The 27408-nt window shown below is 43.1% G+C and overlaps 1 protein-coding gene across 4 annotated transcripts; it reads left to right on the forward strand.

Moving 5' to 3' along the window:
- On the forward strand, positions 1 to 27118 carry slc15a2 (solute carrier family 15 member 2). Of its 4 annotated transcripts, XM_070544067.1 has the most exons (23): positions 1 to 18; positions 176 to 287; positions 3489 to 3576; positions 4370 to 4511; positions 4717 to 4809; positions 15445 to 15544; positions 16414 to 16504; positions 16584 to 16661; positions 17901 to 17983; positions 18071 to 18154; positions 18248 to 18337; positions 18986 to 19030; positions 19234 to 19269; positions 21549 to 21637; positions 22079 to 22160; positions 22282 to 22407; positions 22609 to 22773; positions 24497 to 24543; positions 24626 to 24733; positions 24911 to 25010; positions 25085 to 25228; positions 26087 to 26191; positions 26279 to 27118. In XM_070544067.1, exons 2-23 carry the CDS (start codon positions 279 to 281, stop codon positions 26486 to 26488), a joined length of 2115 nt encoding a protein of 704 aa, XP_070400168.1. In that variant the 5' UTR covers positions 1 to 18; positions 176 to 278; the 3' UTR covers positions 26489 to 27118. The 4 variants fall into 4 exon arrangements, with proteins under 4 accessions (XP_070400168.1, XP_054602645.1, XP_054602644.1 ...); XM_054746670.2 differs by having other exon boundaries at positions 18071 to 18337; XM_054746669.2 differs by lacking the exon at positions 1 to 18 and having other exon boundaries at positions 163 to 287; positions 18071 to 18337.
- The last annotated feature ends 290 nt before the right edge of the window (positions 27119 to 27408 follow it).

Consider the following 27408-nt stretch of genomic DNA (forward strand, 5'->3'; position numbering starts at 1 on the left):
CCTTCTGCTCCACAGAAAGTAAGTTAAACCCAACAACGAGGATCGAAATAATCTCTTTCTGCATTCCCCTCCTGCAGATCCGAAGTCCGGAGGCATTTTGGTTCATACAGGACTATTAAACTTTAACTTAACGAGCTCGTGCATGATCCGGGTTTTATAAGTCTCGTGTCTTCAGAGAGAGAGAGAGAGAGTGCGGAACAGAGGGGGAGGACTTCAGTCAGGGGCTGCCGATGCTGCGTTAAAGATCCAACTAAACCCTCAGCTGAAAATACCGCAACATGGCCAAGGTAAACGCGTTTCTGAAGTTTGCACAAACTCTAGGAAGTGTTTCTACTGCAGCTGAAAGCGCGTTTGGCGCACTGTGAAAAAAAGTTTAGGATGATAGCTGCGGGCTAGCTGCGACAGATGCGAGCAGATGTTTGCGGTTTTGCTTTGTGCCAGGAGATAGTTTGGGTGAAATAATTTAGGGATGATGCAACAAGCTGGAGTTCACATTTAAAACCACTTCCTGTGTTTGTTTAGGTGAAGTTTGTTCCATCTGTAGAAGCTGAATCCAACAGGAGAAAACCTGCAGACGAGGGCAGCGTCTCTCCTTAGTCAGCAGATTTCACTCACCTAAAAACCTAAAAAACAAACCAGTCTAGGGGCTCTGGTGTCACGTGATCTCCCCAGGTAATTTAATTCACGCGCCCAATTCAAGTGCAATCGGGGCAGCAGTAGCTCAACAGGTTGAGCGGGTTGTCTAGGAAGGTTGCAGGTTCGGTCCCGGCTCCGGACAGAGAATTCTGCTGTTGTGTCCTTGAGCAAGACCCCCCCCCCCCCCCCCCTTGCCTGCTTGTGGTGGTCGGAGGGACCGGTGGCGCCTGTGCTCGGCAGCCTCGCCTCTGTCAGTGCGCCCCAGAGCAGCTGTGGCTACATCGTAGCTCATCACCATCAGTGTGTGAATGTGTGTGTGAATGGATGAATGATACACTGTAGTGTAAAGCGCTTTGGAGTCCTTACTCTGGGAGGCGCTATACAAGTGCGGGTCATTTATCATTATCATTTAGTGTAAAACAGCTCAGACTAAAAAAAGGACAAACAGAGAAGGGAAAGCAGGCTGTTTGCTGGGCAGCCAGGGTGGTGTTTAACAGAAATAAGTCTCCATTAGGAGGTTAAATGATACTTTATATTTAAAGGACTCAATAAATTGCAGCTGAGATAATTTGATCAATCGTAATCTCCGTTTGACTTTATGTGACAAGGTGGAGAAACGAGGGCCCAGGCGGGATTCGATTCCCAGACTCCCGGGTGAGAGTCATACGCTCTAACCAGTCAGTCAAAGGGACATCCCCTTGGCCAAATAGCCAGGGCGCATCATCAATCGGGACATTGTGACAGGACACTCACACTGTCACATTTATTTGGACAGAACTAAATCATTCAAATCTATTCTGACTTATTTTGATGTTGAGTCAAAATAAAATCAGGCACAGAAGTATAAAACAAAAATAAATCAATGAAAAAAGTAAATAAATGCTGGTCTGCATTTCAGTCTTAGAAGAAGTGTGTTTTATGGAATTTACCTTTAAAGTTGGTTCTCCCTCGGTATGGAGCCTTTAAAATAAAACATATTGACCATATTCTGATGACATGGTTAGAACTTAGTTTAATTAGTCATGAAAACAATCAGTAAAAAGCTAATCTTGTCATCAGATAATATGGGATTGGGTAATCTTTGACATTTTCAGATTAACAAATGGCCTAATTCATAAATCAGTAAGCAGCTGCCATCACAGCTTGTGTGTAAACTGGTAACAGCATCAGATGGTAGAAAATGCAATCTGTGCCCAAGAATTCACCAAAACAGATCTAATCCAAAGCTTTCCTTACAAATGTGTCTAATTAAAGGCCAGGGAAAAACCTGAGACGAAAAGGTTGTTGAAAGCGTTGAAAATAAAGTGCTTGATGCAGGAAGTATCTCCCTCTAGGTGGCTGAAGGGTATGGCAACAGCAGAATTGATAAAAATGCATCAATGGATAAAATAGTAGTTTAATGTATCTGTAGTGCTGAAGCAGAGGAGAATACAAATAAAAGTAAAAACATGTTTCGTCTTTAACGTCTTGTGTCAGCTCAGCAGCACAGCTAGCGGTAGTTTATAATTGACCAAAAGTTAAAGAGAAAGTCACCCCCAAATCAACTTTTTTTTGCTAATAAACTACCGTATCGACCCGAATATAAGACAATGTTTTTTCATTGAAAATTATTTTAAAACGTGGGGTCGACTTATAATCGGGGTCTAACCATTACATGCCCGTAACAGCAGACGGCGCCAGGCTGTGCGTTCTCAACAGGAGAAAAAAATGGAGATGAGAGGTCCAGATCAGAGTGGACCAAAAAGTGGGGCAACTTAACAAGCTATAAGGCATAATGCAAAATTTTAAAATGACCATGGTCAATTCAGCAGAGGCGTCAAACGTTGCATTCGTGGATGAATTGGATGGTAGTAAAGATGAGTTTCTGGGAGGAGTCGACAGGTGTAGAGATCTGATGGGACACCCCACAGCAACATGAGTGTGAAGGAGTACAGCGAGGCAGGGGACGTCTGTGAATAAAAGCCTTATTTGACTTTAGATTTCAAATGTCAGCAAAGTTCTGATAGTTTGCATAAAAATAGTATTTTTGCTCAGTATTTTTTCTAAAATTTTCAATAAAAATTGTTTATTAAAAAGTGATTTTTTTTGTCTTTTCTTGGAGATTAGTCTTGGAAAGGGGGGTCGTCTTATAATCGGGGTCGTCCTATATTTGGGTCAGTACGGTATATAAATGATCGTTCTGTAGGCACGTGGAGTAAATTTGGCACTTAAGTGAATCTTAGTTAAACTTTAATAATTCTGCCTAAAACTGTCAGTGTTGCACCCCCTTCAGCTAAAAACTCTGCACTGCATTTGCTATTGGCTAAAAGGTACACTACGATGTTCACTGGTACAATATGATGTCACAATGCCATTGTGAGCCTGTGTGTGTGTGTGTGTGTGTGTGTGTGTGTGTGTGTGTGTGTTTGTGTTTGTTGGCAGCTCTGCCCTCTTGGTCTGCCAGGCAACAGCATTTGTTGCATTTTTCAAACATAAAGTGGGAATGGAGTATGACTCTGTTAGGGAGGGTGACTTGCTCTTTAATTTAAACCAAATGCAATGACAAACCTGCAGAACTAGAACATTTTCTGTCCACACAGCCAACTTGAACATCACAGAAGCAGCTCTTTAGCATTCTATGGAATGAAACTCATTGTCACGTGACCCAGAATTTTAGCTCTATTTTTGCGTAATGATTACCTAGGATGTTGTTGACTAACTGCCACATTCCTCAGAAATTCTCTCTGCTAGAGACTATCGATCAGCTCAGTGGTTTTTGTTTTTGACTAAAAGTTTGAACTACTCCTGTAAAAGTGAACATTCTGTCTCTGCTCCATGTAAACCCTGCTGAATTACACGTTTCTCCCTCTCAGAAACTATGTGGAACCAATTACCCGCTCAGCATCTGCTTCATAGTGGTTAACGAGTTCTGTGAACGCTTCTCCTACTATGGCATGAAAGGTAAAAATAAACCCGATTCTGTGTTTAAGAATAGGTCAGACTAAAGTAGAGATCCTCACGCGATAAAACTCACAATACAGACACAGTTCTAACATTTAACCCTTTACTTTAGCAAAAGGTAATAAAAACTGTGTCAATAGTTTTTTATGAAGCATTTATTGTCTCATTGTTTGTTTTTCAAATATCAACTTTAATTAAAAGATTTAATCAGAAAATTTGAGTGGTTTTCAGAAAAATACAAAGCACTGATATTCTTCATTTATCTGAAGCCAAAATATTCTTGTGACAGGTGTGATGCTTTGGGACATTTTTCTTTCATGTCGAGTTTCTAGTCCCTTGTGTATGGAAGCAAAAAGCTGCCACCCACACAAATGAAAGTTATAACACATTATAACGAGATAATTTTATTCTACAAAACACACATCTATCACCTTTACACAATATTATTGTATACTACAAATAAAGTTATCACCTTATAACAGGATATCACTCTAATTTTATTTTTGCATGAGTGGCAGCTCTAGGGTTCCGTATTTTATTATTATTTTAGTTTATTCTTTGTGTATTTCCTGCTGCACCCATCACTGCCTCAGTCCCTTCCTCACCAGCGCTCCTAGTACTGTATACGTAGTCCTCTATTTTACAGTCAGATCCTCCATCGCTTGTCAGTCCTGGTTTTGTGGTTTAAACCAGTCTTAGCTACCTGCACTCCTGAGTCCTGTTTAAACTCTAGCTAGAACTGTGGTTCCTGGTTTTGAGGTGGGTCATGACTCATGATTGTGTTTGATGACAGCGGTGCTGACCCTGTACTTCCTCAGCTACCTGAAGTGGGACAAAGACCTGTCCACAGCTGTCTATCATGCCTTTAGTGGTCTCTGCTACTTCACTCCCATCCTAGGAGCGCTCATCGCTGACTCCTGGCTCGGAAAGTTCAAGTGAGTATAAACGTGACTATGCAAATGTTTCCAGCAATGTGTGAAAATTTGGTGTTATTTTTAAAATAGTTTACTGTATTCCAGTCAGCATGATGCCTCAGTGCATTCTTCATCTAATACATGTGTTTGTGGTCAGAGTGTGTGAGTCGCACAACCACACAGACACTGACTCTGCATACATATGATGACTGTGTGCTTCCAACAGAACCATCATCTACCTGTCCATTGTTTACGTGATCGGCCATGTGATAAAGTCAGTGGGAGCCATTCCCACGGTGGGAAACAAGGACGTGCACATGTGAGTTACCACGGCTTTAGTTTTCAGTCACAGTGAGGATGTGAAACAGGAGTCCGTGCGCTGGAAGGGTCGGGTTATCGTCCATCAACCTCATCACTTTTAATAATATCTGCAGATGTAGGCACAGGAAACTCTTAATGATGGTAATCTTCATTCTGAGCTCTGTGGGCCGCTCTGACCTTTGCTCTCTGGTATACACCATGACACCAGACCGCAGTAAGGAAAGGCAGCTTTGTTTTTTCTGGCAGTATTTTTTTAATGTAATTACATTAAAGGGTTACTCAAGGGTAGATGAAAACACGGTTTTCATTTTGATTCAAAAGTTACTAGAGTTAGGGCAGCTGATTCCATGGTCATTTCTCTATATCCAGTACGCTAATACGTTCCTCTGTACTTGACAAGTATGTTCTTGGCAAGGACACCAGACAGACCATTCTACTGAGTACGGGAGGACGAGGACGGCATTTGGAACAGAACTGTACTGTACTACTTGCATGGCAACAAGCTACAGTTTATAAAATGTCCTGACATAAAAATGAAAGTCAAGTTTGTCCCCTAAATAACAAAATAACAATGATTACATATTATTTGGTTTGTATTTGGTCCACCTTTGATTAAAGTTGATGAAACACTGGTATCTCCAACTCTTAAATGAGGAAAAAAGTTAGTTTCAGCAAAATGGAGCTTTTTAAGGCACTGCTACTTATTTTTATAGTCGTCGTCGTCTTCCTCCGCTAGTCCGGGTCGCGGGGGCAGCATCCCAACTAGGGAGCTCCAGACCGTCCTCTCCCCGGCCACCTCCACCAGCTCCTCCGGCAGGACCCCAAGGCGTTCCCGGACCAGATTGGAGATGTAACCGCTCCAACGTGTCCTGGGTCGACCCGGGGGCCTCCTGCCGGCAGGACATGCCCGAAACACCTCCCCAGGGAGTGTCGATGTTTGATTTGTAGTCATGCTAAATACAAACTTTTACAATCTGATAAATGTCAGAGCACGTGACAGGCGTGGTCGAATCACACATCATTACTTTTCATTTAAATAGAAGAACAACATATATGTGATCCAGGGCATGAGGTGAAGCGGATTGACTTGCATTCATTATTTGCTTTTCTGAGGACCTATGACTGGAAAACAAGGAGACTTAAGCTTGGTTTATGCTTGACGCATGTACATTCCGATTGGGAATGAGACGCGCGGATGGGAAGAGTGTCGGAACTTGCAGCGTTTATGGTTCCTTCCTACATTCTGCAGCTTGTTTCCGATGTGAGCCAACATTCTCCCTGACTGAAGGAGGCGGCACGGGGCTCTACGGCACGCATCCAACACTACACCATAGTAGACGTATAAATCCCAGTTTTTAACAACATTTTTCACTGTGTCCTCGTCTTTTCTATCTGTGACGGCAGTTAACAATATTTTGATCACGGTGATCTTTATGGGCCGAATCATAGAGATGTCTGTACTTATGAAACTCCGGCACTACGAGCGCTTGCCAGTCCGCCATGTTTTTCTGTGCATGGTTAGAAAATTTCCTAGGGCTGTGTTCAAATTCAGGGGTTGCGCGCTCACAAGGTCGAATTTTAAGACTATTGATGTCGCAGCACTGCGATGAAGACTGTCCAAATTCAAAGAGTCCTCCGAATGCGGTCTTGAAATCCATTTTTCTTCTTCCCTGATTTTGAGAACATGTGTAGTCTCCTCACCTCTATAAATCTCATGATGCACTGCGGAACAGGTGTTGTGAGAAATTCTGTTCCCCTGAAATATTCTGTACCCCCGTGTCGGGAGGTCACCGGCTCTTCACACCATTTGCGATTGACTTTAATGGGAACATTATGTAATGTAATATTGTCATGCTTGTGATGTTTTTTAATTTACATTTCCTCCTAGAAACATTAAAAAAGTGCACTAAAAGCATTGCTGTTCACTCTTTTCCAGCAAGTTTATTTATCATTTTAGAAAGTTACATAAAAGGGTGTAATCTCACCGAGTTTAGCCATCTTTTATTTGAGGTTGTTTAGTCCTCTCATAATAGACATTAAGTCCTGTCAATTTGGAAATATCTGTTCTTTATTAAGTTCTTAGGGGAAACATAATATTTTAGGGGAACAGAATTTCTCAGAACACTGGCGGTACATCTGCTGTAGCTCTTCAAACAGTAACAAAAAATTGCATTACATTACAAAACATCGTCTTCATGCTAAGCTTTGGTTAGGAGATTCGTAAACACATTCAACGCCATTCTGTCGGTCTACGTACCCTTAGCGGAAGTCCCTGTCTAGATCAGGAGGTGTAAAGGTCCAGCTTGGACCTTTGGAGCCGAAGCTTGTAGAGCAACAGCGGCAGCCGACCACCAGTCTTGAGATACTTCCGGGTCACGACAGTTTATCGACAAGACCCAAAACGGGGTCGTGATGGTTCAGCTGTTATTCTGAAAGGAACCGTTACAGTAGGTGGAACGGCAACAGGTTGTCCAGCTTGTTGTTGGTTCTTTCAGCTGAAGAGGAAAGTTACGGATTGGCCACTCCGACAACTTCTCTCGAACGCTTTGAACTGGCGTTAAGATGATGTGGGCATAGTTTTATACTTCGGATGTTTTGGTTTATAGTCGAATCAAAAGATGACAGATTTACCAAACACCACCAAAACTCCGCCTCCATCAGATCTGGCAGATTCTGATTGGATCAGTAAAAGCAACGTGTCATGTCTTTATGCTACATGAGATCAGTCTCTAGTGGAAACGTTTAAAGTCATATTACTTATTATATTCTATAGGATTATAATAAAGTAATTAATATTTTGATTTCACAGATTGGTCACATCTTATTATTGACTAACACTTTGTTTGATTAGCTTATTAAAAATAGAGTTATTTGATTTATTAAAAGGAGACAGTCCTTTTCTTCATTTTTCTCTTGGGCCGACGACCACACTGCACATGGTTCGTAGAGAAACCTCGATGCAACCAAATCAGTCCTGAGATGTCTCCGGGTCACAACGATAGATGAAACCGAGCGTCTTAAAAATAACTCTGAAGGAGTTTGCGTCAGCTTCGTTCTGCATGAATTATCTTGTTCTCAGCTTCGCAGGTGCGAAAAAGGTTTAAAAAGGTTTTGACAGACGTGTTAAATTCCTTGCTGGTTAAAGAGGTTTGCTCAGATGGCCGGTCTAAAGCTTTTCCTCTTGAACTCTCGAACTTTTCGAACTGAAGGAAAAACCAGAGTAAACTAGTTTTAATGGATTGATGTTATTTTGAATAGCCAACCAAAAGTTGACAAGTCTGAGGCTATTACCAAGCATCTCAGAGACACACCCTCTTTGATTCGGAGCCTATGAATCTGGTCAAAAGGTTAACCATGTGTCATGCGTTAACTTTACTCTGTCTTTGTGTGAGTGCAAATGTTATGACCTTGTCCAGTAAACATGCTAGACATATCATTAAGCACAGATTGATGAAACATTTCATTATTTATAAGTAGAAATAACAAAAGTTTATTTAATGATTATTTTAACTTAAAAAAAATCTTCCTTCTGGGAATAGAGGAATTCATTTAAAAGATTTCCTCTATGTCATGATGCAGATGGGAGGTTGGACCCAAAGTGCAGAAATCCAGAACACACAGGCAGGAGCAGTTGAAAAAAGTAAAATCCTTTATTTTGGAAGATAATCAAAATCCAAAGGAGAGGAGGCAAAAACCTAACCACTAAACCAAGACAAAACCAAAAGCTCACTTACTGAACGAGAACAAGACAAAACCACAAACAAAAGACAAAGAGAAAACAGGACATGAAAAACCACAGGGAGGTACCAAACAAAAACAACCCACAAGGGCGGGCGAGGAGGGACCAGGGGACTCAGGGAGGCTGGCGACGGGGAACCAGAAGCCGGGACCAGGAGAGTCTCGGGAGCCGGCAACAGGAAACCAGGAGTCGGGAACAGGGAACTCTGGGTAAAGGGAACTCTGGAGGAGGGCGACGAAGAAGGGACTCTGGAGACTCAAACACTGGAGACTGGAACGCTGGAGACGGGGATTGTAACGGGGACACTGGAGACTGGAAGACAGGAATTGTTGACCACTGAACTGGAGGGGGAGACGTCGACCTCTGGAATGGAGGAGACGTTGACCTCTGGACGGGGGGCGCCGACCTGGATGGGGGCGTCGACTTCAGGGTTGGAGGTGTCGACTTCTGGTCCGGGGGCGTCGACTTCAGGGTTGGAGGTGGAGCTGCTGCAGGAGGAGCCACCAAATTCTGGAGTGGAGACGGAGCCCCGTGGACGGGTTGGACCGGAGCCTCGTGGACGGGCTAGACCAGATGCGGTGCGTCCTCCGGGACCACCGCCTGAGCAGGATGCGATGCGTCCACCGGGACCACCGCCTGAGCAGGATGCGATGCGTCCACCGCCGGAGCAGGATGCGATGCGTCCACCGCCGGAGCAGGATGCGATGCGTCCACCGCCGGAGCAGGATGCGATGCGTCCACCGCCGGAGCAGGATGCGATGCGTCCACCGGGACCACCGCCGGAGCAGGATGCGATGCGTCCACCGGGACCACCGCCGGAGCAGGATGCGATGCGTCCACCGGGACCACCGCCGGAGCAGGATGCGATGCGTCCTCCGGGACCACCGCCGGAGCAGGATGCGATGCGTCCTCCGGGACCACCGCCAGAGCAGGATGCGATGCGTCCTCCGGGACCACCGCCGGAGCAGTGGGAGGTTTTGGCTCGATGGAGGTGTGGAGATGACGCTGGCAGAGAAAGAAGATGAGGAGGAATAACAACCCACCAGGGATGAAGAGGCAGCGTTGTCGGGATCAGGGGAGGGTGTGGTGGTTTGGCCCATCAGAAATGCTTAGATGGCACCAACAGGTTCGGGGAGAAGGAGATGAAGCCGGTTCTGATAGTTTGGACCGAAGCAGCAAGGGACTGGAGTCTAGGAACAGAAGGAGAGTTGGAGGAGGTGGTGGCAGGAGTGACTGATGGAGGAGGGTCACGGCCAAAGGCGAGTAGTAACAATCTGGCAAAGTCCCAGAAAGACACTGTCTTAACTGAGTTTTCGTCAAAAAGAGCGGCTGCCCACCTCAGAGGTTCATCCCTCAGACAAAGCACCATGTAGGAGACTTTCTTGAATTCTGAAGAAATCATGTCCAGGTGGTGAGCACAATCCTTAATAAAGTCCAAACAGGTGTCCGGGTCTCCATGATAAGTGTACATACTCCTAGTAGTGGGTGAACCTGGAAATTCTGCTGGGTCCAGATGTGGTTGGTCCATTCTGTCATGATGCGGGCAGGGGGTTTGGACCCAAAGTGCAGAAATCCAGAACACACAGGCAGGAGCGGTTGAAAAAAGTAAAATCCTTTATTTTGGAAGATAATCAAAATCCAAAGGAGAGGAGGCAAAAACCTAACCACTAAACCAAGACAAAACCAAAAGCTCACTTACTGAGCAGAAATCCAGAGACTAGTACGGAAGGACAAAACATCGCTGACATAAGACAATGGACCGACAAACACAGAGTGACAAGACAAGGCTTATAAACAGGAGGGAGATAATCAGGGAAACAGGCGACAGGTGTGAGGAGTGTGAGCTGAGGAGAAACTGGTGGAATCAATTAACAAAATGGGAAGGGAAAGAGCTTGATCAGAGGGCAGATAAACATAAACCTATAAACACAAAACTAAACCTAAAGACTGAGGGCAAAAAATAAACAAATAACTAGATGGATGAGGAAGACTAAAATAAGATTGACTAGGAATTGAGAATGATTAGAAGGACACCTGAGGGAAGTCTACAGAGGGCTAGGGATAATAATGGGACACGACGAAAACCTGAAGTGGAACAGGAGGGGCTGGGGAACAAAGAGACACAGAACATGACACTCTGTGAAGGACCTTGGAGAAGAGAATGTTATTGTTTATCATTTATTATCTCTCAGAGCTGCAGTCCAGCTGGGGAGGAAGGTAGGCTCTGATTAAAAGGGACTACATGCAGACTTCCAGTCTCCTGAGGGGAAAATATTGTAGGTTGTGTCATAGCCAGGTTAAGTTGACCTGGCTGTAGATCTTGACCTGTGGGTCTCATTTCAGGCCATTTCGTGACGTTACAATGCTCATGAATATTTGGTAACACCCACTTATTAATTTTTAGCCCACTTGTTTGTTTGTACTTCGATCAGCAACTCTTCAATTGGCGTCGGTTTAGAAACTCTGTCCCAGTCTTTGTGTTTTAATAAAAAATCCCTTAGCTGTAAAAATCTAAAAAAAATGTGTATTCGGTAGTTTAAATTGATCCGATAGCTGTGCAAATGATTTAAAATTGCCCCCTTCAAGAAGTTGATGCAGGTTGGTAAGTCCAAACTTTGCCCATGCCTTGAAGCCTGTATCAAATTTAGAGGAAGCAAAGTCGTTCATATGTCCAATGTTAGTAAGTGCTGATATATTTTTTGGCAACCCAAATGCAGACTGTATTGTCTTCCAAATTTTCAGCATGGCTTTTGTCCAATCATTCATTTTTATTGCATTTGGATTAGGGCTGCAACAAACGATTATTTGGATAATCGATTAATCGGATGGGGTCTCGACACGATTAATCGGATTATATAGGGACATTTTTAAAAACTGCTAGGGAAACGTTATTTCTCTCCTTCCTTCACTTTATTAAACACAACATTATTAGAAAACAGTTCAATAGCAGAAAAACAACATGCCATCACCTAAATTGTCTTATAAGGTGTATAGACAGAGACCCTAAGCTACACCTATCTGTGACCTAAAATGCTTGGTCCAAGTTAAACAGCTTAAAGAGCAAGTCAACCCCTACCAGAGTCCAACTCCACTCCCGCTTCATGTTTGAAAAATGCAACACATGCTGTTGCCTGGCAGACCGAGAGGGCGGAGCCGCTAACAAATACACACACACTCAGGCTCACGACAGCATTGTGACATAATTCTTAGCCAATAGCGGTGGCAGATTTAAATTAAAATACAGTGCAGAGTTTTTACCTGACAACGGCACAACACTGCCAGTTTTAGGCAGAATATTTAAATTTTAACTAAGATGCACTGAAGTGCCAAATTATTGACGACACGTGTCTGCAGCACGATTAGACACTCGTTTATTTAGTTTTTCAGCAAAAAAAGTTTATTTGGGGGTGACTTGCTCTTTAAGGGCAATTCTCATCTGTTTTGTTTGATCTCATCTGTAGACATTATAATTGGGGATGTCAAACAACTAATTTTTAAATGTAATTAAACATAGGCTGTGAATTAATCAAAATTAATCACTATTTCCAAAAATGACTGAAAAAAATATCAAATAAAACAAAAGTAAATGAATGCCATCCTCCTTGCGATGATGCCCTGGGCAACTGCCATAAAGTCACATCAAGAAATGCTGCTGATCATTCCAATGATCCCAAACAGACTCACATTAGGCCACATGAAAGCAACTGAACCCAAAAATATATTAACCAGTATATAACTGCACTCACACAACACGCCTGCAGCAACAGTTAGGACTCCTCCCTCCCTTTTAAAAGCGTTTTCGCTTCTGAGGACATTGTGGTTGTAAAACCACATGTTAGTAGTCTGGCCCCAGTGTGATCAACCAGTTTCTGCGGGAATGTGACGGCGGAACCGGTTCGCGGCGGTGCGAGCCCCACCCCCCCCCCGCCTATCTAATAGCGTCGCGCTTACGATTTTATTAACGAGCTTAGGGCATGTCTAGCCTGTGTAATAATCCGGGGCTTGGGTGAATCACTTTTGAAAAGTTTTTAACTTACCCGGACACCGAGCTCTCTCCTTCCTCGCTGATGATTCTGACATGCTTGTGTTTAAGACGCTGCATCATCACCGTAGTATCCCCGTGCCAAGCTAAGTCTGACCTACAAACGTTGCATGTCTTCGCCTGATTTAACTGAAAATGCTCCCAAACTTTAGAAGTTTTTACTTTTTGGGGTCTCGCTGCTTCTGCCATGTTAAACACCTGCCGGCTCTCCACCGGTCTGCGCGCAACGGCGGGCGGGAGGGGAGGGGGCTTTTGGAAGAGTTGCGCAACACAACGAATCGATGACGCAATTCGTTACCAACGCTTTTAGTAATCGATTTTCATCGAATTTATCGATTCGTTGTTGCAGCCCTAATTTGGATGTACATCTAAGAGTGGTAAGGCGTGTAAGGGTCTATCACATAAGCTCTTCTCAATATTGAGCCGGCGTGCATGAGACAAGTCCAGCATCCATATTATTAGTGGTTTTAGTTGTGCTGCCCAGTGGTAATATCTCAGAATAGGTAGCTTGAGACCTCCCTTTGCTTTAGATAGCTGTTGTACTTTTAGTCTAAATCTTGGATGCTTTTTCTGCCAGATAAATGTTGAGATTAACTTGTCCCATTTGTCAAATGTAGATTTGGGGATATCGATAGGTAGCATTGGAACAAGTATAATAATTTTGGGAGCACATTCATTTGGACTGTCTCAATTCAGCCCAGCATAGATAGAGTTAATGTTGACCATCAATTTAAGTCCTTATTAATATTAAGAATCAAACTCTTGTAATCCACCTCATAAAGTTTTTGTAAGGAAAGCTGTATATTTATGCCTAGGTATTTAATGCCATCTGTTGGCCATTTAAACCCACTCTGCAGTTTAGTCGTATCTGAGATGTTGCCGCCTATATCCATGGCCACTGTTTTATCTAGGTTCAAATCATAGCCTGAGAAATATTCGTATGTAAAGATTATGTCCTTTAAGCATGGTAATGCTGTTGTGGGTTCTGTGACATACAGCAAGCTTGCACATGTTTTAAACTTTTTTTCTTGTTTTGTTACTGTTTGAAGAGCTACAGCAGATGTACCGCCGGTGTTCTGAGAAATTCTGTTCCCCTAAAATATTATGTTTCCCCTAATAACTTAATAAAGAACAGATATTTCCAAAATTCCAAATTGACAGGACTTAATGTCCATTGTGAGAGGACTAAACATCCTCAAATAAAAGATGGTTAAACTGAGCGAAATTACATCTCTTTACATAACTTAAAAACATTTACTAGAAAAGAGTGAACAGCAAGTTTTTACTGTACATTTTTAATGTTTTAGGAGGAAATGTAAATAAAAAAAAACATCACTAGTATGACATTATTACATTACATAATTTTTCCGTATAAGTCGATCACTAATGGTGTGAAGATAGGCTGAAGTGCGACCTCCGGACATGTGGGAACAGATTTCAGGGGAACAGAATTTCTCACAACACTTGTCCTGCAGTGCATTGATATTTAGAGGAGTGAGGAGACTACACCGTACCTTGTTCTCAAATTCAGGGAAAAGAAGAATGGCTTTCAACACCACATTCTGAGCACTCATTGAATTTGAACAGTCTTCGTCACGGTGCTGTGACGTCACTGGTCTTAAAATCCGACCTCATGAGCACGCAACCCCTGAATTTGGACACAACCCTGGTTTGATTCATTTTAGATTCACTTGAACCCTTTTCAGATTGACATTCTGGAATATGTGTGGAGAATTCAGTCCGGTTTTTAACCAGAACTGTGTTTTCAGACACACCACGTTTGTACCTGAACTTGTCCTTTCGGCTGCCTTCACACAGCAGGGAAAAGTTCCAGATGTCTGAGGGGGAGGGGGTGGGAAGGCTGTACCCGGATATTGCGTAAACATAGTGCGGCGGGCGTACATGCGTCATTTACCCAAACAAAGCCATTCAGTCAAACATGGCCGACGAAGAGATAGAATTCCTCTCACTGATCAGACTTACCGTATGTTAAGCATAATTCTGCACACACGAAGACGCATAAGAGACCTGGATGATGAAGCTCAATGGTTAATAAAGGAATCACGGAAGCGGTGTGAAGAGCTCCGTTGCGCATCTAGGAGACGGTACCGTAGGAGGCGAGCTGCCATGGTTCGCCGCATGCTACAGGAGCAAGCTATCTAGGCGTGCACAGCGTCCTCCGGCCCCCTCCTCCTCCTCCCCCTCGTCCCTGTCCGGAACTCGACCTCACCAGTCTGAAGCAGCCACCCTGTCCGTGACAAGTCCGGACCTGTTACTAGGGGCGTCGTCCGGTTTAATTATGGAAAAGGTTATCCGGATGTCAGACACAAATTCAGACACAAAGAACATTTCTGTTTTTCATGGCCTGTCTAAAGGGGGCTTAGGTGACAGACAGATGAGTTAACGAGGGCTGCATTCCACTCCTGTGCATGCTGGCTGTCCGGTAAACCTGCTAAGAAGCAGAATGACTTCAGAATGGAACGCATCCCTCTTTAACGCACCTGCGGCCCATACGAGTGTTTCAGCACGTTTACAAGTTATTGTTTTCTGTTGATTTAGATCACATCAGTTTCCAGCATTGTCTCAATGAACTGAGAAGGGAACAACAAGCCTGTCTTGGATTAAGCTTGAGTAATTCTTTTACAAAAGCTTCATTTTAGTTGATCAAAAATTTAATGAAAGGAAAAAAAATCTCTGAATGGTTGCAATTGAATTTATAACCACAGATTGTAAAACTATGTAGTTATTTATCAACACTGTCCACCAGCAGTGTGTTTATGTGTGTGTGTGTGTGTGTGTGTGTGTGTGTGTGTGTGTGTGTGTGTGTGTGTGTGCGCGTGCACGCTCTACAGAGCTCTGTCTATGTTGGGCCTGATCCTCATAGCCTTCGGCACCGGAGGAATCAAACCCTGCGTGGCGGCATTCGGAGGAGACCAGTTCGACGAGGACAGCGTAAGACTCTCTTAGTGTTTGCATTCAGTAGGTCAGTAGGTGGCTCAGTAAACACTGATGAGGTTCTAAATGTTGTGTCCAGTCACACAAACACAGTAAGATGATCACTGGCTTCTGATGGATGCCTCTACTTGTTTATTATAAACAGCCACATTCAGTTCTTCATCCTGCTGCCGGCATCTTCCTCCTCCACTCCCTCATCAGTAAAAGGAATGCCAGGCTTTCCTGTAAAGATTGAAAAGATATGTTCAGGTCTACGGTTGGAACATCTACCTATTTCCTGGATTTTTTTGTAGTTGCCAAGCGACTACCACCAAACGTGGATGTGTGTGTGTGTTCTTACACACACTTCTTATTTAGTAGAACTTTCATTCAAACAAATAAATGAGTATTAATGTGTTCAAATTGTCTTACATTGAGATATTTAATCAAGTGGAGGTCCAGATTGGTGGAGGCATTGCTCCATCTTGATTGAAAACATTGTTCAGCTGTTTTGTGTTAGATCTGCTGTATTTGGGGTCATTTTTCTGTTTAGTTACCCAGTTTGGTCCAAACTAGCTGTCAGACAGACTTGCATCAGACTCTAGAATACGTTAGTCTACAGAGGAGATCCGCATCATCATAACTCCACCACCGTGCTGACAGCTAGACTAAACTGTAATGAGTAGGATTTCTCCAGAATATTGGAGAGACGAGTGTTTCAGAAACCTGGTGGTTAGCCCAGACGTATCCTGGTAAGCCTGAAGTTTTGAGAGATTTTTTTTCTTTTTCTGGCTACCCTTCCAAATCAGCCATACAAGTTTAGTCATTCCAACTGCAAACTTAAAGAGTTGGGTCTCATGGTTAACTTCTTTTCTGTTCCTATCTAGATGAAAGAAAGGCAAAAGTTCTTCTCCATTTTCTACATGTCCATCAATGCCGGAAGCCTCCTGTCTACTGTGATCACTCCCGTGTTGAGAGGTGAGCATTCACCATGTCCTACGTGCGCTGCACGGCCGCCATGGGCTGCTGAGTGTTTAACATCACGCCACCTCTGCAGGGGACGTGAAGTGTTTTGGTGAAGACTGCTACGCTCTGGCCTTTGGAGTTCCTGCAGCTCTGATGATGGTGGCTTTAGGTGAGTTCCTGTGAACTCACGCAGTCGCGTGTGTTTGCTCCTCTACAGTGGAGGAAATTCAAAGGTAGATCTCACAGAAAACACGAATAACCAAGATAAATTGATAAAATCTATTATGATTATTGGTTTAAGTCTTTAGAGCAGGGGTCTGCAACACATTTGTCGCAAGCTATGTCTCTCACTTGGCCAGGGAACACCTTAGGATCCCTCCAAAGGAGCTGGCCCAAGTGGCTAGGGCAGGGAAGTCTGGGCCTTTTAGACTACTTCCCCCACGACCCGACCCCGGATAAGCGGCTGAAAGTGGATGGATCTGAAAGTGTCTGATTAGTTAAAAAACAAATTGTTTAGTTTAGTTAGAGTTTTAAAAAAGTATTGTCACTATTTTCCTTTTCCTTTTTAATTTTATTTTTTACAATATTGATGAATTGGAAATTCAGAGAAAATAACTTGAGAATACAATGCATGTTGATGTAGTTAGCATGGCATTTTTTAACATAGTAAACATGTTCACACATAGGAAGCATCAATATGGATATATCTTATGGCGGTAGCTCTTCTGTACTTTCATTGTGTAAAAGTAGCTCACGGTCTCCAAAAGTTTGGGGACCCCTGTTCTAGAGACTGGAAACCTAGTGTCATTGGTTGGGAAACCATTGATATTTAAGATCATGCAAGTTTTCCCGATAAGTGATTGTAGCTTTTGCAGCCTGTGAGTTAGCAGAATGATCCCGTCAGAACTAATTTAGGCACTTCCTCACATTTGCTGGAGCTGCGATGAGACAACACCACTGCAGCCTGATTGGATGCTTTATTGGTCCTAAATCCAGAACTGAAACTAATGTGACAGTGACAGATGAGAAGCAGTGCAAAGCAGAAAACCTTCTTAGGAAAGTTTGACTCATAAGCTGATGTTTCATCCTCATCAGGCTGTGATGTTAATGCAGAGGCTGTGTTTTTACAAGTTGGGCTCATCCTCATGCATCCTGACAGCCCGTTTTCTCTGCCTGTTGGTCCCTGTCACCCCTGGTCTCTGAAATTCATGCCTGACTGGCTGGTTTTTGGAAAAACAAAGTATGATTTAAGGAAACCAGAGGGATGAATCACAGGAAGGATGAGACTGGAGGATCGGTCCAGTCCAAACGGTGTTGCTGAACCGCAGAAACATGACGAGGCGCTTAGATCCTGTAGTTTCTCACCCTTATGTGATTGTAACACTGATTCTTCATGCATCCTCCGCAGCCGTGTTCATTTTTGGCAGCAGTCTTTACAAGAAGAATCCACCTCAGGGAAACATCTTGTTGCAAGTCTGCAACTGCATCGGTGTGAGTGATCTCGTCTCAGACCAATCACATCAGTTTAAATCAGTTCAGTGTTTGCCCACTCTGCTTTCTCTGAATCTTTGTTTGCAGTTTGCTATTAAAAACCGCTGGAACAGCTCCAAGTCTGCCCCAAAGAGGACGCACTGGCTGGACTGGGCTGAGGACAAGTACTCGGTACGAAAACCTTCCTCAAGAATGATTCCTGAGAACGTAAACTGTAAATTCCTGGAAACATTAAATCCGTTTATTGTGTTCTTTTCCCAACAGAAGCGCCTGATTGAGGAGATTAGGATGGTCCTGCGGGTTCTGGTGCTCTACATCCCTCTGCCGATGTTTTGGGCTCTGTTTGATCAGCAGGTACAGGAAGACTCAGCGCAGATCTGCACATCCTGTTTTTATGAGCTACAGTTTAAATATCAAAAGCAGTTTAGTGGGAATTTATTATCTTATATATTATGGATAGCTTCCTGAACAGCCTCTGTTTAGAGAAATAGTTTAGAAAGGAGCTAACGGCTAATATTAGCAAGTGAAACTGGTTTTTAAGAATTGCTTTTTAATATAATTGTGATATTCTGCTGCTTGGCCACAGAACAAGATACATTTAAAACAAAATGACAGTTTTATGACTTTGTTTAGCACAAATATCAGAATGAAAACAAAGTTTTACAGAATTTTAAATTTCCTGCAGCCGGGGCCATTTGAAGATATTTGGGGGCCCTAGGCAAGATGGACTTCATCCCCCCATCTAATTTAACCTTGAAATTGCTGCTCGATTACAGAAAACCTTAAAAGCTCCAACATTCCTGCACCTTATTGTCCTGAGATTGTTATTTATTCACAGTTTATTCACGGCTGTTTAAAAAGTGTCCAAAAATGCAAACAAACTCTGATTCCCAGAAAAGCCTGTTAGCTGTTTAACCAGTTTTTCACCATTATCCTGGCTGGTGTGACATTTCAGTTCTTCTGTAGTCACAGCTGATCTAATTGGGGTTTTCTGTCCTGCAGGGTTCTCGCTGGACGCTCCAAGCCACAAGAATGAACCTGGCTTTTGTAAGATTCTCCTTGCGTTACCCAAAATGATCAAAACCAAATGCACTTTGACATCAGACGTGGACTTTTTGGCGTGTTGCTGCAGTTTGTTGTTTTATTCCAGTAAACTATCTTGTTTATGACTGATGAATCAGATACTCATCAGGTCTTTAACAGAGTTAAAGTTTAAACTTCTGACCTGCTTCTTTCCTGTTGGCTCACAGGGAGAGTCCTTCACTATCAAGCCTGACCAGATGCAGGTAGGTGCAGAAATGAACTTTTGTGGCACCCCCCCCCCAGGTGAGATCGACCCTGTTGGGTGAGCATCACCCATCCTGACACAGAAGCTCCTTCCTGTGAGATAGGACCACACCCATTTTCAGGTGTCAGGTCCAATAGGAAAAGGATCACTGCCTCCCTGTATTTATGTGCTAATGATAATAAGAAAGTATATTTTATTTAGCACCTCTCGAGATAAAACCCATGAGGCGCTTCGCAAGAATAAAAATTAAAAAACAAATTAAAATGATTCAAAAATATAAAATTGGGAAATGTAAAAAATTGTGATTAAAAACGTGAGAAAAGGGAGAGAGAAAATGAATAAGAAAGAGGTAATCAGTGGATCCTGGGAATGGTGGAGTTGGTAAACAGCAGATTAAAGGGGCATTATGGAAGTTTGACAGCCAAAACATGTATAGAAATAATAAATGTCTTCTTCATACATTCTCCTGCAATGCCCTGGTCCTGTAGAATGAGCCCTGGCATTTTTACTGTGATTGCCTGTTTTTCTGTAAAATCACAGAAAAAGAGAGCTGCTCGGGTCGAGCAGGCTGCTTCATGCGCGTTCACGCTCAGGCATAGCCCGTAGCATTTGCTATCAGTAGCTTTAGCAGCAGAGAGAGAGGCAGTGCCACTTTGTCGCTGTTCCTAACGCCTAGTGACAAACCTAGCTACATTTCTGAGGACCCTTAGCTACTTTCTGTAGAACTTTCTTCTAGATATTTCCTGCAAATTAGCAACAAAATAGCCATTTTCGCTCCGAACCGTTCTTTGGATTGACGTTGTTTCAGCTGTTATCAAGGATGTAAAAGTTACAGATACATCAAATGTTACTGGTGCTTTAGCTCACCTAGTAAGATGGCTGACTCTCTTGCTGAGGACCTGGGTTTGATTCCAGGTGTGTACATAGTTTATTTGGAGTTTCTTTTTTACAATAATGATAATTGTTTTACCATAATATGACGCCCAAATTTTTATTTGAGACTCGCCGAACGGCATTGAATTCACAGATTAAAAAGATGTGGGTTCAACTTTCATTTTGGAACAATTTTTCAAGCAAGGGAAGGGAATGATCTGAGCATGCAGGAGGACTGACCCATCTTAAACCTTTGTCGGCTGTGCTGAAGAGAAAGGTACAGAACCAAATTATTTAATTAATTAACTGCACGTTCTCCTGTCCTCTGTCCTCCGGGCCACACACACACACACACACACACACACACACACACACACACACACACACACACACACACACACACACACACACACACACACACACACACACACACACGGGACTGTATCAGCTGTTCTTTTTGTTGAGTGTGCACGCACAGCATGCGCGCCTCGTGCACGAGCCTACTATTGAAGCTGCCGTTACGCTTTTGGCCTGAGGGGAAAATCACGAGCATAAAAATTCAAAAGTCCGTAAAGTCGCTTTAAGGTCCATATACTGTGACCTTAAGGTTAGGATTGGGTTGAGGGGTGATATGGTGATATGTTACGAAGTCACCAAAAATTTTCAACAACTGGTCATCATTTCATTCATTTTCAACAACATTTTGATGGATACTTCCAGATCTTAACTATAACAACTACACATTGTCTCTTTAAACAATAAAATCCTCTCGAACCAGAAGAACTTCAGCCTTCGTCTGAAATTAATACTAGAGCATTTTTAAAAAACAAATCACCATAGCAACACCGTTGTTCTTGTGTTGGTGAAGTAAACCCTTCCTGTAGACAGCATTTGTCTTCATATGACTGACGGTTACCATGTTAGCCCCTTTCATGTTTGTTGGCCATAAACTGAATAAAATCCTCTCCAACCTGGAAAGTTTCAGCTGTTATGGAGCATGTGACGGTCCAATACCGACATTAACGATTGACTTGTGCAAAAGTTGGTGTTTTATTGGAAATACAGACCTTTGAAACACAAATGTTCCATCTTTAACCCCTTTTATAGGAAATATGGTCAGGGACGAGTTTACAGCGGTTAAATAAGAGCCACTGTCTGAATGATAAGTAAACTTTGGGCCATGTCTGACTCAGTCGAGATAAAAATGTTTTTTTTTTTATCTTCTGTCCTGCATAAACTCACCTAAATGTTGTTGGAGAAAAAGGTCAACAAGCTTTATAGCTACTTATCACATCCATCTTTCCATCTCTTTCCAATCACAGCGGAGCAGGAACCGAGCCTGTATGATTTTTATTGAACTTTTATAGTCGTTTACAGGTCAGTGTCCTCTCCTCTGCTGTGTAGATGCTGAATGCTCTGATGATTCTGCTCTTTGTGCCCATCTTTGACCTCATCATCTATCCGCTCGTCAGCCTGTGTCGGATCAACATCAGGTGAGTAAACCCGTTGTTTGGGATCCTCCCGCTTTTATCAATTCAAAAAAACTTTAATCATCTCCGAGGGGCAATTGTTTCAGTACAGAAGAATTGGTACTGTAGTCATTCGCAACAAGAGTCACGCTGCCGTTAACTAGATGGCACCCCCCTGAGCATTTTAAAGGCCTGTTTACTGGTAAATGAGTCATGTGACCTCACACCATCATCCAAAAACGACGCCTCAGATGTTTACCCTTTAACTCGTAAACATTTGGTGCTTCCTAGTTTCCGTACATTGTTGCTTTTTTGTCACACATGAAGTACATGAGAAATAGAAAATTAACTTTTCAACAAATGAAATTGGTTCTGAGCCATCTAACCAACCTGTCGTGTCTCAGATATTCGGCTCTTATAAACAAAAAGTTCAGTGTCTGGTTTTTACCGCCTGCTTGCCTTCAGGCCTCTCAGGAAAATGGCCACCGGGATGATTTTTGCAGCGCTCGCCTTTGGAGCAGCCACTCTTGTGGAGGTCAATGTTGTGGTACGTATGAGCAACTTTATTCTCTTCACCTCCAAGCCTTTCTCCACGATGCATGTAATTAGCAGCGTGCAGGTTTTTGTGATGGTCATCGGTGTGGTGCTCTGGTGTCTCTCTCTCTTAGAAAACCGTAGTGGAACCAGCTCCTGCAGGGAAGTGTCTCCTGCAGGTTTATAACCTGGCAGGACGAGACATCAGTGTGAAGGTCCCAGACAATGATGTGTTTCCAGACCCAATCAAGGACCTTCAGGTAGATGTCTCTGCTAATGCAGGAAGTTTTCAGCAGCCAGGTCATCCTTGTGTTCCAACCGCTTAGTGCCATTTGATCACTTCCATTTTAGATGGGCATCATTATTAGTCTCCTGTTTCGTTAGTGTTGTTTTACTTTTTTAAATGTAATTAGCAAATTTCAACAAGAACTTGACACTTATCTCCTTGTTTTGTCTTCCAGGACCTTCCGAATTATGAAACACTCCTCCTCGAGGCTTCCAGCAAGGTCCTGGGAATTGCGGTCACACTTTCTGGAAAGGAATCAGTGTGTGAGCAGACGTTTGAAGAGCAGAAGGCTTACAGTCTCATCATTTACAATACGAATAGTGGAATTAAGTGCAAAATGGTGAGTGTTTGTATAAGAAAACGTATTCTAGCAGCATGAATAATCAGGTCCTAGAGTCAGTGGATGGTGTTTGAGTTAAACATTTACAGGTGCTGGTCATGAAATCACAATATCACCACAAAGGTGATTTATTTCAGAAATTCCATTCCAACAAATGTAACTTGTATATTATATTCATTCATTATAGACAGACTGATATATTTAAAATGTTTATTTCTTTAATTTTTTGATTATTATAACTGACAAATAGAATATTTACTAAGAAATCACAATGTAACCATAGACACATTGCTTGGTGTGTGTGTGTGTGTGTGTGTGTGTGTGTGTGTGTGTGTGTGTGTGTGTGTGTGTGTGTGTGTGTGTGTGTGTGTGTGTGTGTGCGTGTGTGTGTGTGCGTGTGTGTGTGTGTGTGTGTGTGTGTGCCTGCTCTGTCTTCTCGATCCCCAGTGAGTCGTGGAGGATGGCTGCTTATATTGAGCCAGGATTCTCTGGAGGTTTCTTCCTGTTAAAAGGGAGTTTTCATCTCCACTGTCGCTATATGCTTGCTTAGTATGAGGATTGCTGTAAAGTCATTGACACTAGTCAGTGGCTTGATGCAATTTGCTGGGTTCCTTATATAGGAAACATAATTTCTGATTGGCTTAATGAACTGACCTGAATTGGAATGTTTATTATGTGAAGTGCCTTGAGACGACTCTTGTCGTGATTTGGCGCTGTATAAATAAACTTGAATTGAATTGACAACTAATGTAAATCTCAATTTTCAGTATCTCAGATTATGCACATAAAATAATAAAATGTCAAGGACAACGTAAAAAAAAGGATTTTTAGAAAGTTTGGCCAGCTGAAGAGTATGAGCATGTGCAGCACTCAGTATTTAGTTGGGGCTCCATAGGCCTGGATTACAGCAGCGGTGCAGCGTGGCGTGGAGTCCATCAGGTCTTATGATGCTGCTCTGATGGCGGCCTTCAGCTCTTCTGAATTATTGGGTCTGGATGTTAAATTCCAGAGGTGTGGACTCAAGTCACATGACTTGGACTCGAGTCAGACTCGACTCATCAGTTTAATGACTTCTGACTTGACTTGATAAAATCTATAAAGACTTACCACTTGACTCGGACTTGAACGCCAATGACTTGCAACTTGAATCGTCTTGCATCTGTTGACTTGACCATATTTGATATTTCAGCACAAAAGTGGCACGACATGGACAAAAATCATGAATCATTCTTCATTCTGGGGTTGATTTACTGCTAAATGCAGCAGCTCTTTGTTTATAATCAGTTTCAGTTGCACTTCCTGCTTGTTTGAGCAAATAAACGAAGCTTTTATTCTGGAATTTATTTATTATCATTGCCATTAAATTGAAGTTGGACAGATTACTTGATTATGACTTGAAAAATAAAGTTACAGACTTGGACTTCACTTGGACTTCCAGGTCATTGACTTTGGACTCGACTTGGACGTCTTTGACTTGAACTTGACTCGAGACTCTACTGGAAAGACTTGTGACTTACTTGTGACTTGCAAAGCAGTAACTTGGTCACACTCTTGTTAAATTCAGATTATATTTAGAGTAAAATCAACCATGTTTAATGTAAAACATGCTAGAAAAGTAGTTGTGATGTTTAAAGAAACTTGGTTTGAGCCCAGATCTTTGACACTGAAGAGATCAAACACAGACGAGTTAGCGTTACTGACCTGGATGTTTCTCACTGATCAGGTAGAAGATTACATAAAGAAAAATGAAGACGGGAACCCTAATATTAGGTAAAAGTACTTTGTGACTAAAGGTCGCAAACCGTCAAATACCAAAAACTTTTCATGATCCCTTTTGAATTGGTTTTGCCAGGTTCTTCAACACTCGGCCAGAGCCCGTGAACCTAACGGTTGGACGTGAGCAGTTTTACGTTCCCTCTGATTACAGCATGACTCCAAACAAGAGCGTGGATCGAGGAGAGTGAGTACGCCTGCGGGGTGTCGGGTTTGAACATCACGTTAATGAGGGCCCCACAGACAGATCCAGATGAGAAGCAGATGTTTGCTAAGATAAACATTTGAATTCATGAGATGTTTTTTCTCAAAGGGAGCAAAGTCGGGTTTAGATTAAAAAAAGATTCATCCCATTTCTGTGCAGGTACCCATCAGTGAACTGCAGCGCCAGGCCAGAGACCTGTGACAGTCTGAATCTGGGCCTGCTGGACTTTGGAGCCTCCTACACGTTCATCCTCCTCCAGGTCAGCAAGCTTTGTTTCGTTATATTACAGAACTCATCAGTCACACAAGACGAACCTGCTCTGTGTCTCGACAGGAATCAGGTACGATTGTGGCTAAAAGGATGGAGGACGTGGAAGCCAACAACGTGCACATCGCCTGGCAGATCCCCCAATACGTTCTCCTGACCGCAGGAGAGGTCATGTTCTCCATCACGGGCCTGGAGTTCTCCTATTCACAGGTATACCACCACCACCACCACACTCTCATGGTGCTTCCAGTGGTCCAGTAAAGAGTCTGGGATTAGAGAGGAAGAAACACCAAGTGCTGCATTTTGCTCTTTTTGCTGCACGATGAACTAGAGCTGAAGAGCTCAGGCCCAGGAGGGAACAAAAATGCAAACAGAAGTTAATATAAATGCTGAAATAAGCTGTTTGTCAGAGGACAACAGCGTTGAGCTCCTTGGGAATCCAGTGTTTGCTTTTATGGGTGAAAAAGGGAAACCCACAAAGAAAACCAACATTACAGTAACGTTAAACTCACTTGATGGTTCTGGCCTGAAGCTGCTAGAAGAGCGTCTATCTCAGTGGAATGGTGGAGGACAATCTCAGGCCGTTTCACTGTGAGGAAGCTTAATACGAGTTAAGCATGTGAAGTTCAGCAGAGATCTCCAAAATGCATTTTAATGAAGGATCCGAGTTGAGTCAGGTGATCCTTGAATGGAGTTTATTGGTGTTGTTGATGGACAGATGTCCACAAGGGCGGCGCTCTGCTCTGTTGGACGGGGGCCAAAAGGGAAAGCTTGTGATTTACTGGGCTGCTCCATGAGGAGGCTGGCTCATGGGGGTGAGTTTAACGGCTGCAGGGGGATTTGGAGCTGAGGTGGTTCGGGATGCCTCCTGGTCTCTGTTCAACACACCCAATAAAGTTCATCTACGTTTAACACACGTTTCATGTGGACCAGGACAACAAAGACCCCGACAACCCTCAGGAGAGAACAGAGGGAAAAAAATAAATAAATACAAAAAAAAAGATGTTTTTTCCCTAAACCTGTTAGGAATTGTATCTTTTCTTCACCCGTAGTTTATTTTTCCTCCAGGCTCCAACCAACATGAAGTCGGTCCTGCAGGCCGGCTGGCTGCTCACGGTGGCGTTTGGGAACGTGATAGTGCTGATTGTGGCCGAAGGTGCAGGACTGGAGCAGGTACGACTTTGTGCCCCCCCCCCCCACACACACACACACACACACCCCCGAGTGTCACTTTTGCACTAACATGGATAATCTTCTCAGTGGAAGGAGTTCCTGCTGTTTGCCGGCCTCCTGCTGGGCGTTTGCGTCATCTTCTCCATCATGGCCTACTTCTACACAAACAATGACCCCGAACAGCTGGACAAGATTTTCTTGGAGGACTCGAGATGGGACGAAGACGAGGATGACAACATGAAGAAGAAAAACGAAGAGATCCAGCTGAACAAAGCGGGGAAGAGCACCAGGCTGTAACCGGGTCCCCGTGGGTTTATTCAGATAAAAGTGAAGATGTGATTGTGAGACCTATCTTATTCTGAAGTTGTGTTTTTTTTGCAGCAAAATGTACTTTTGTGCACCTTCCTCACCATCCTGTTTGTTCTAATGGAACAGGCAGAATAACTATGTGAAAAAGTGTTGACCAGATAATGTGATTGTTTCATGGTGTTGTTGTAGATGTTAAGAATCTGTATATATGTGCTGCATCTTGGTGTTAACATGCTGTTTTCTGTGTTATAACTATTAACTACAGGTTTACACAGCGTGTCTATGACACCAGCAGAGACCATTCTAGTCTTAACGTAACTAACTGAAGGATTTCTAAAGTCTGATGGCATATCAGCCGGTTTACCAGTAAACACACACATGACGGGTATAATGGCTTTGTTTGTATTTCTGCAGATCTGTTCATGATCAACCCCACAGCGTTAGCGGGGTCGTTTACAGGAACGAGGACTGGTGTGTTGAAACCCGTCAGCCTCCACATATAAACCTGATCCGTTGTGTTTGTTTTGTGGGCTTATTTTATGATTCGATTCAGGGAAAGTGGAAATGAAGCTGATCCCTGAAAACATGTAAATAAAATAAATGACCATGATGCTAAAACCTGCTTTGACATTTTTATTCTTTCATCTTGGTTTTTATAGGGAGACTAGGTTTTGGCTTGCTTTTAGCACCCCCTAGTGTCCGTTTGTGGGACTGAAAGCAAAACTTATCTTCTCATTGTGCGTTTGTCTTTTCAACACCTTAATCTAACAGCTGAAATGTCTCCCAGCCTTCCTTAGTGCCTGCAGGTGTGATTCATCACCAAACAAATCAGTTGTGTTCATGATCTCCAAGCACTCTGAAGTTGCAAATGCGGTTTTCTGGCCACAGAGGGCAGTATGGGTCTGAGT

This window comes from Nothobranchius furzeri, chromosome 14 (genome assembly GCF_043380555.1).
Source record: "Nothobranchius furzeri strain GRZ-AD chromosome 14, NfurGRZ-RIMD1, whole genome shotgun sequence".
Taxonomy (NCBI): domain Eukaryota; kingdom Metazoa; phylum Chordata; class Actinopteri; order Cyprinodontiformes; family Nothobranchiidae; genus Nothobranchius; species Nothobranchius furzeri.